This window comes from Cololabis saira, chromosome 2 (assembly GCF_033807715.1).
Source record: "Cololabis saira isolate AMF1-May2022 chromosome 2, fColSai1.1, whole genome shotgun sequence".
NCBI lineage: Eukaryota > Metazoa > Chordata > Actinopteri > Beloniformes > Belonidae > Cololabis > Cololabis saira.
In genome coordinates this window covers 22,037,546-22,048,170 of record NC_084588.1, presented here as the reverse complement: position 1 = coordinate 22,048,170, position 10,625 = coordinate 22,037,546, and the positions used below count along the sequence as shown (strand labels likewise).

Here is a 10,625-nt window from a genome sequence, read left to right as displayed (position 1 = left end):
GGCCACAGTTAAGTGTGAACGGCACCCACTCGTGCCACAGCCAGTCATCCATTCCTCTGCTCTCTACACTTAACAAGTTTAAGTAGCACAATTAACATGCCGATCCCCATTTCTAAGTTCCTATTTCAACTTCTAGGAGATGTTTGGCGCAGTGGTTTTTCCATGGTGCAATTATGCACCATGAAAGTGTAAAATAGGGAGAATAGAGCACATTTGTATTGTATGGGAAATAAATAATGACTCAAGTGCTTGGACAAGCGTACCCATTCATTTTGAATGAACAGTTGTGGCAATCAGCATAATAATTTCATCAGAGACGGAGGTTTCTGGTGTAAAAACGGTCTCCAACTCAGGTCACATAAAGGTCACCCGTAGGATTTCCTCTACAGTTGCATTAAAAAGACCTTCACGTTTGTTAAGACTAGTGCTAGCATTTGTTACGTCAATTAATGACACTTCAGTTTAACTGTATAGTGTCATATGTCACAGCATGACCCATGACACTTGAGACAACTCCAGTTTTTTATTAGATAGGATGTCCTGTAATGACTCTGAACTGCCTCCAGCTGATCCAAAATGCTACAGCGTGAAATCTGATGAGGAATGAGAAAGGTTATATTTCTATAACAATAGCTTCCCTTTATTAAGCTTGATGTGAAATTTAGTACAGAATTCATTTTTCTTCTATAATATAAATCCCTTTGAAGCCACCTTCTTCTTTGATTGAAAATCTCATAGTTCCATTTTACTCCAATAGGGCACTTTGTTTTCAGACTGCAGCTTGCTTGTGGTTCATTTATCAGGTTCCTCTCTTGGGGAACCTGCTCTCAGAGCGTTTGAGATGCAGGCACCTTCTCTACCCTCTCTATAGAATTAGGATTGAACCTTTCCTTTTAAATAAAGCTGAAAGGTAAGGCTGGCTTAGCTGCCCTGAACCATCCCATAGTTATGCTAAGAGGTGCTGGGGTAATACTCATGATACACTGGGTTCTTTCCTCAATCTGTTCTTTTTCTCTTTTTGTATGTAGAGTATATGTCATTATTATTTATTTATTCAGCTTTATTTTCTTTTGTCTCATTGGCACGCTTCCCTGGTATTGGCAATTGCACCTAAGCGATGATTTGATTGATTCTCTTTGATTCTTAGGCTAGGGTGTCTTCATGAATTAACATAATTTGAACTTTGAATCTGGACTCCTTAAGAATGAAGTGGATCAACTGAACTACAATAAATTGGATGGAAATGGACCACAGCTGAACTGTGCTTTGAAATTACTTTTGTTGTGCACTGGTGCTATACATATAAAGGTGAAATATAATGAAACTTAATTCTGTAGTAAATGACACACAGTAAATTTGTCTTCCAACATTGCAGGGAACTTGAGGGAAAGTTGTCTGCAGTGTTAGCCTGAGGTGTACCTTGAAAACTCAAAGGTTTGATGGGAGAAAAAGAAAAAAAAAAACACTATATGATGCCCTGACTTTAAGTTCATGCGTTTCATGACCCTTCTTTACTCTTTCGCAACCACATCACTGTTTGTTTCTCCCTCGGTGCACTTCCCTTTAGACTTTTAAAAGTTGTCATCTTTGCAAAAATAAGTTCCTAAATCACTGACATAATGCCTGATAAATGTTACAGCCTAAACAATAAAACCATGATCCAGGCATAGACAAAAAAACATAAATTTCAGACAGTGTGTTTGTGATTATAACTGCATAGTTATTGAGCAGAGTACTGACAAGTCGGATTTTCAAACATTAAACTGTTATCGAGCAGGGCCCCGTCGACCCGGCTCTCACAGGATGCCTGATTGCATAATGTTGCCGGTGGCAACAAGTTTACATAGTCTGCATTCATTGTGTGGGGTGTTCGGCATGAAGTTGTTGGGGGAATGAGTTGCAGGCAGTTCAAGTATGAAATTTCTCCTCTGCTGTTGCGCTGCAATCATCGCTTTTATTGTGGGAACCCTAAGTGCTTTCCTGGCAGGGAGGGAGTTCACAGATTGACAGCACACCGTGCAAATGCATGAAGGTGGAACGCAAAGTTTCTATCAGCATGAAGAGAGCAATGTCCTTGAGTGAGATAGAGTTCAACATCCCTCACAAGAGAAGTAAAATGCTGTATCTCCATGCTGGCAACCACATATGAGATAAAACATTTTCCTTTTTGTTGTGTTCTGAGCAATAAACTTAACTCAACCAAAAAACAATTCACAGCACATGATTTCTTCTGCAGTGTATTTCACTTTGCCAAGCAGCTGTTTCATGATCACAAGGGATCATGGAGAGAAGGGGTCCCGGATGGAAGAGATTATTCAAACAGACAGGAAGATACAAAGACTGAGCAGAGCAGACGGAAAGAGAAAGGACATGCAGGGACAGAATTCAGTCTTGTGAGTCTGTCCACACTCGCTTTATTGTGTCTGTGGCCAGAAGCGAGAGGTGGAGAGTGGGAGGAATAAGACAATTAACATGAACAGTACTCCAGGGAATGTCTGTTTCCTTGGCAACAGTGGTCAAAGCCAAACAAATGGGTCCTTTCATAACAATTCCAAACAAACAGAAATGTCTCCTATTATTAGCACCCTGGCAGTGACAAAAATGGGCCATCCTTTCCGTTTGTCACAGAAAAATAACCTGTATTTAAAAAAAAAATTCTATATTGGATTTAGTTCCTATAATTCATATTTCACATAAAATCATAATGTGGATCATTAAAAAAAAAAAGACACTGATCCGCTGAAACTCAAATGACAAATATTGAGATGTGGACCACATCCTTCCAGATGCTTTTCCACAGAAGAGGTATTTATGTGCAATTGTAGATTCGTGTTGTAGGATGGGTGGGGTATTTCTTCCTCTGAGCAGCGTTTGATGAGCCAACCGGTCCACCCTGTGTCCTGGCAAAGGTGCTGATCTCTAATCAGTTGCAGGAGATCCTGAACAAAAGTTCAACATTATTCTTTCCTGCCAGCAACATTTGGGAAACTGATACACTTTACATGTCTGCGCAGTAAATCTGAAGCTGTAACCAACAGCTGTTCAGCTTTGCATTCAACTGCCAAAAAAAATCTACCTATCAGTGGCTTTTTTACAGGTAACTTATAAACTTAATTTCTCAATGTAAGGCCACTGAATTTTGAATCTAATAATATATAACACAAGAAATCTCTTTTCAGAAAGCAATGCAATGTAGCAAAACCAGACCAGACTGCTCAAAAACCCTTCTTAAACTCACAACGGAGAATTTAGTATTGTATATTCAACTCTTTAAAACTCAGCGATGCAAAGAATCATGTGAACAGTATCCAGAAAAAAACCCTCCTTCTCTAGGTCTGAGCTCATTTAAAAGGGAATAAAGTCAAACAAATAATTGTTTTTTGACAGAAAAAGGCAGGATTCCAGCTCTTATTGAAAAACTTAAAATATGATTACAGGCACAAAACAGTGTCTTGGCCTGGAGTCTGCAGTTTGAAAGAGACTTGGCAGCAGGCGGCGACAGCCGGTTTTTGCTACACTTTCTGGTAGAAAGAAATGCCTGTTTAGCCTTGAATACTGACAGTCTTGCACAGGCACGGCACCTGTAACCACACGCAGCACTCATGTGACTTATATTTGACAGATGCAGCTTAAATAAACGAGTGTCAGTCTGAGGAGTTAAGCTGATCAGTGTTTAAGTCTGTCTGAAAAGCAAGGCATGGTCGGAGGTTGGATGACTGTTCATCCATGCATCCACAAACCGCCCATGTTGTATCGTCCTCTCTTCGCCCTGTGGCAGTTGCTCCTTATGAAATCATTACACAGAATAACATCCACTAACAGCTTGCACATTTTCGGCATGGGTGGTTCAAGTGGAAGCCAAACTCCCAGCACTGGCACTTTCTACCCACTCAGCTGATTCTTCATGGCCAATAACCACAACAGCAGTCAGGCGGATTTTTTACATAAATGGCAGAATTACTCCTGCAAATAGTTGGGAAAAAGGGACTTTTCTTGTGGCATAAACAGTTTTTTCTAAACTAATAACCTAATTAATTTAGTTGAACTAATACCAAGACTGATGAGGGTGATCAAGTATCAACTTTTGGGAGCATCTTTGGATATATTTGTGACACAAAGAGAGACGAGTATTTAGGTATTGGGTACGTGTTTGTGTGAGGAGCCGGTCAGAGAATTTTTGCAGAAACGTAATACTTTTCCCTAAAATAAAACTAACAGCAATGCCCTCTGTGACACTGGCTTCAGTTTCCTTTTCCATCATCCTCTGTGCTGTTTCACTTACATTTCCTCTCGTGACAGGTTTTGGCATTGCAGCACACAGCTCAATCCTGTTGTTGAGCTCCTGCTCTGAATTTCAGGGTGAGGGAGGTGAGGATTACTGCAAAACAAGCAACCTCTTTTGGCTTTTCCCTTGGCAAGGGGTCAGCACAGCAGTCATCATATTCCACATAGTGATTTGGCATGGGTTTTACATCTAATACTCTTCCTGATACAACCCTCCCCATTTATCCGGGCTAAGGACCGCTGCTATAAATTACTGGGTCAAGGGGAGGAGGGGATTATAGAATTGAATACGGTACATAACACCTGATGTAGCTTTAGTCACAGCTACTGATTTTTAAAAAAAAGTTCATTCTTTGTGACTGAAAAACATAATAAAAATACTCTAATCACAGTGGATCTTCTGAGATCCATTCCAAAGGTGTCAGTCAAATTGAAATGTATACTTTTTTTCTTATTCTATCATTTATTTAGCAAAAATAATTCCAACAGAAAAAAAATAATGTGGGCGATACTAAGTACCCCAAACTATTTCCATAAGAATTCGAGAAGGTACGTTTCTGCCAGATGCTCATCAGCAATTCATAAATTGATCCTTAGAAGGTGGATCTCTATAAAAGCGGATGTTTTTTGTATTCAAGGGTCTGTTAAAACAATATAGGGATGTAAGCAATGGTCTTAGAGAAACAGTTAGTACTGCACATCAGTCAGGAGTGGGTTATAAAACCATTTCTTAATATTTTGGACTTCAGAATTCTGCGGTGAGAGCAATTATTCACAAAGAGATCATATTCAAGATAGTTTAACCTCAGCTCAGTCTGTACAAGGTTTGCAGAAAAACAAAAAAAAAGCCCAAGAGCTTCATCTCAGACCCCACAGGCCTCTGAGCCCGTGGAAGTTCAGTTAGAAGAACACTGAACAGTTGTGGCTTGTTTGGAAAGGTTTCCAGGAAAATGTTTCTTCTTTCTAAAAAAAGAACAAGGAAGCATGACCGAGGTGTGAAAAACTGTCTCTGAACAGACCACAATACTTCTGGAACAATACCCGATGGGCAGATGAGACCAAAGTGGAGTGGGGTGGTCTCGAGTGCCACATTTTGTGAATGCCAAACCCAGTTTTTCAGTAGAAGAACACTGTCAAGCTGGGAAATGGAGGGACTGTATGACCACCCAGTAACCAGAGGACCTGGGCACCTTGCAGCCACTGAGTGAACCAGGATTTCCTCGGTACTCCAGAGTACTCCACAGGTAAATGTGAAGCCATCTGTCTGGCAGCCAAAGGTTAGTCAAAACTGGATCATGTACGGTAAGAGGAAAATGATCTGAAGCATGCAAAAAATCTACATTCTTAAGGCTGAAAACTAGAAGAATTGAGGTTTTACAAACGTCTGGTCAAAGTCCAGACCTCAATGCTTTTGGAAGGACTTGTCCATAAGTGACGACCCGAAAACATAAATTAACTGAAATAATGTTGTAAGGGAGAACAAGCCAAAATGATGAGGGATATTAACAACATAAAGGAAATCACTACTTCAAGTTATTGCTACCAATGATCTAAAGATACTGAATTATAGGTACTGCCCACAAGAGCTTCATTTTTATTTTATTTAAAAAAAAATTATATTCTAGGTTGGATTGAGGTTGGATTTTCTTAGGTTTTTTTTTTTTTAACTATTTAAAGAAAGGATTCAATTCTTCATAATTGCTTCTACCGATAAACGTTTTAGGTTGCCAGACTAAGAAAAAAAGCATCGTGGAATTTGTTTATATTTGGTAGCTTGTATTATTTAGCAGAGAGCCCTTCAAATGGACCACTTACTTTCCAGAAATTCCTTCTGAGATTGTGGAAAAATCATCTAAAAATTAATTGTAAATTAAAAACCACTTAAGATGGATGAATTATCAGTAATAATGAGTTATTCAGGTTCGGTTGATCATTCCAGTGAACTCAATTTAAATTGACCTCTTAATACACTCTTGTTCAGTCTCAACACATTTCAATGCATTCTCTTTTCTTTTAGGTATAGTGCTGCATTCACTTTTTTTGTGTTTTAAATGCACATCCCTTCATTCGTTTGCTTTTAAAATATTTCATAAATAAACCTGGCTTAGATATTGCTTTGCATGTGATCCCTCTTGGATTCTGAATCGCTGTTCTGGCAACCTGACGGTTCACCTTCGTCGTTCATGGTCATGACTAGTGGTGGGGAGAAAAATCGATATTGCAATAAATTGTTGCGCTCTCTGTCGCAATAAATAATCAATAAACTGACGGCAAATATGGATATTTTATTACAACACATAATGGATTTACGTGGTTGTCACCGTACTATTGTTCATGCACTTGAATTTGTCCAGCTGTACAGTGTTTACATTTACAAGACTAGGAGGCAGAGAGGCTCTATGCAAATGCACTTTCTTTGTACATTGTATGAAGTTTTGGTATTGAATAAATGCATAACTACAGACGTTTTCCTTTTTATGGATCTTTTTTATTTTTCTGTCACATATATCGTGATATATCGTTGATGAAATTTCTTACAATATATCGACTATCATAGATATCGTGTATCGTGATATTATTGTTATCGTGGGCCACATATCACCACAGTATTGAATCTTGAGTTACCCGTATCGTCCCACCCCTAGTCATGACCGCTAAAATCGAGACATAACCATGAATTTAATGTATTTTAATAATAATTAAAAAAAACACGTATTTATTAAATGCACAAATTAAAACTGTGTGATGTGCAATATTCAACAAAAAACGCAGACTTGGATCTGCTCTAATTTGATGCAAAGCTGATGCTGTGATGTCACATGACAGCGTGGGCTCCGCGGGCTCGGGGTCGCGCGTCTTCCTCGGCGGATGTGACTCTGAGACGAGAGCCTTCCTCCTCCTCCTCCTCCTCCTCCTCCTCCTCCTCCTCCTCCTCCTCCTCCAGCAGCTCTCAATGATTACTCTTCTCCGCGGTGAACCGGGCTGCTACTTCACTGCTCCGAGCTGTCACAGACCAAACCAAGGCTGCAGCTCCGAGTGAAGAGCCGAGCAGATCCCCGAGATCCCCGAGCAGATCCCCGAGCAGATCCCCGAGCAGATCCCCGTGGTGTTCCTGGAGTGTGGAGTGAGGGCTGGGGGAGTGAGTCTCACTAACCTAACCCTAACCGGCTCACCTGCACACAGGACCATGCGCTCCCGGGCTGCGCTCCCCTGGTAAGATCCCGCTATGTCCGCTCTCAGTGCGTAAAGGTATGGCTGAGTTGAGGATTTGTTAACTCGTTATTGGAAAATATGATTAATCCCCCACTTCTTATCCTCTTAAGTAAATTGTGACCTTTCACTTGCCTTTGTTTGCTTCCGAGAAACAGGTAAAAACATCAGTACATTGATTAAAGAGAATGTGTTTACGATACAGAATAAATGCTTGTACACTGAAAAAAATAAATCTAAGCGCATGTAAATATAACATATTTATATCTGTGATATTAACAATTAAAAATCAAGTTTGTTGCTTTACATGTATATAGTTTTATACTTATATATACTTTATATATGCATATAACAATTTTAATCTATTGAGCAGATTGACCAACGTTTAGATGAAACATGCTTTATTTGTTTAACACCACAGTAAAAATATCTTGCTTGATCTACTTTAAAAAAATTAAGGCTACTTTTTCACATGAGATTTTTATGTAGATCAAGAAAGACTAGTCTTTGTATAAACTACTTAATTTTTAGTATGTACAAAATTCATTGGCAAGTAAAGTCAACTTAAGTTTGGTAAATAAAGTAAACTTAATTTTGATACTTAACACAATTAAGTTGACTGTACTTGCAAAATGTATTATTTACATACAAAAAATTAGGTAGTTTATACAAAGACTAGTCTTTCTTGATCTACATAATAATCTTGTGCAAAAAGTTGACTTATTTTTTACGTAGTTCAAGCACAATATTTGTATCAGTGTATGACTCATAACTCATTTAAGAAAAAAAAGAAGCCTGTCCTAAATACAGCAAAATGTTATTCAGCTGCTCTTTTAGGCTTAAAGCCAATCCCTCGGCAACTTCAGGAATTTTCCATTAGATCTTAGGCCTGATCTTTAGCCTGTTATGTCGTATTTGCGGTATTAAAAAAGTGTAAGATTTCAGCTGCCAAATTCCAGCATAGATAAATTCTTAACATCTAGGTACCCTCCCTCCATGCTCTCAAACATAATTTTAAATGCATGATAGAGACTTTAGGATGCTTGATAAGAGTCTGTACATACAGTCACCCTCTACCACCTGTGTTTTGCAGACATATTGGGTCTTACAAGTTACAACTTTGTATACTCAGTTGCTCATATGTTCTCTCCTGTGCATTCACAGGTTTTTCTTCCTCCAATGTCTCCTTTTCTTGTCTCCTGTTCTGTCTTCCTCCTCACGGCCTCGGTGGATTCTCCAGCGTGTCCCTGTGGTCCTGCCCCAGCAGACGGAGGCTCGACCAGCTCCTCTCTTCCTGTCTCCAGCCCGCTTGGATGTTGCCTCTTCCTGTGACCCAGAATGCCACAAGAAAGCCCCGCGCCAGAGCTACTGGGACCTGCGGCATTCTCTGGCCTACGAGACTCTCAATTCTGACGGTCACCTCACCGAGACCGCTATTGGGATTTATGGCTACAACCCCACCTCAAACACTAGTCCAGCGTACTCCTCCGGGTCTTCCGGTAAGACCCAGCAGTCACATGTCAGAAGAAAGCGAGAGATCGGTAAGACCCAGCGGTCACATGTCAGAAGAAAGCGAGAGATCTTCGGCCATGATGGGCGTTTCAGCATTGCAGGGCAGAACTTCCTGCTCAAGTATCCCTTTTCCGTGGCCGTCAAACTGTCCACTGGGTGTTCTGGTACACTAGTGGGGGACCGTCATGTCCTCACAGCGGCCCATTGTGTCCATGATGGTAAAAACTATGTAAAAGGAGCCCAGAGGCTTCGAGTTGGCTTTTTGAAACCTAAACATCGTGATGCACAGTATTCTTCCACGTATCTTCCCTCAAACTTTAGCAACCACATCGAGGGAGGGCCCGCTCCATACGCCCCACCAACCAATGATAAAATGAAATTCCAATGGATTAGAGCCAAGCGCACCCACGTTCCCAAAGGATGGATTAAAGGAAACGCCAATGACATTGGGATGGACTACGACTACGCTTTGCTTGAACTCAAGAAACCTCACAAACGCCGCCACATGAAGTTGGGAGTAAGCCCCCCAGCTCAGAAACTACCTGGCCGTCGCGTCCACTTTTCAGGATATGATAATGACCGTCCAGGCCATCTGGTGTATCGGTTTTGCCGGGCTGGCGAAGAGACGCCAGACTTGTTGTACCAGCACTGCGATGCTCAGCCTGGAGCCAGCGGCTCAGGCGTCTACGCTCGGATGTGGGATGGTAGTCGACGGCGCTGGGAGCGGAAGGTGATAGGTGTGTTTTCTGGGCACCAGTGGGTGGAGCGACAAGGGGCGTCCCAGGATTTTAATGTGGCAGTGAGGATCACACCCCTCAAATATGCACAGATCTGTTACTGGATAAAAGGAAACTTTGTGAACTGCAGAGAGGGGTGATGGAAAAAGCCACCCACCAACTGCATCCTCCCACATCCTTCTGGAATACTGGGGGCCATGAAGATACACACTTACAGTCCCCAGTACATGTAGCATTGACACAATATAAAAACTCTGTCTGTCGCCCTAATCCTCAGACAATAGCAAGACAAAAAACATAAAGAAAAAAAGCATTATAATGACTTTAATGTATACAAGCTGTGTTATAATTGCTCATGGTCAGTTTTGCATTTTTTCAAAATCTCAATTTCAAAATATATCATTGAAATATTAATCTGGATAATAAAACATAACCTTAAGATCATAGCATATGACATGTGGACTGGTTGAGCAGGATAGGAAAAATTATTGTTTCTATGCTGATACAGCCTTTTATTGGGCTTTTTATTGAGCTAATACTAAAGATTGCACTGAAAAGACTGTTTTCCTACTGAAAAACTACATCTGTAGATGAATGTAGAAGTCAGCTACCAAAGTTGCCTTTAAAAAAAAAAGAAAAAAACCCTTTACACTCTTGTATATCTGCTTAATAGATGAAGAAGCCATCTACAAGGACACTGTGCTGAATTTGCAATGTTAAGAGAAAACCACTACATAAGTGTCTTCACAAGGTTTGGGCATAGCGTGTTGAATGTTATTGCTTAGTGCCACCTGGTGGCCACGTCAAGCACTGCAGCCAAGGCTTTTCATGTGGACTTTAACTCTCATTTGTAACTTTTCTGAAGTGAAAGAGTATGGAGGA

General features: G+C 40.5%; 1 protein-coding gene across 1 annotated transcript; it reads left to right on the top strand.

Annotated features, from left to right (window-relative positions):
* Window positions 1–7,403: 7,403 nt before the first annotated feature.
* LOC133460234 (serine protease 23-like) lies at window positions 7,404–10,251 on the top strand. Its single transcript, XM_061740824.1, has 2 exons — window positions 7,404–7,497; window positions 8,659–10,251. Exons 1-2 carry the CDS (start codon window positions 7,472–7,474, stop codon window positions 9,881–9,883), a joined length of 1,251 nt encoding a protein of 416 aa, XP_061596808.1. The 5' UTR covers window positions 7,404–7,471; the 3' UTR covers window positions 9,884–10,251.
* The last annotated feature ends 374 nt before the right edge of the window (window positions 10,252–10,625 follow it).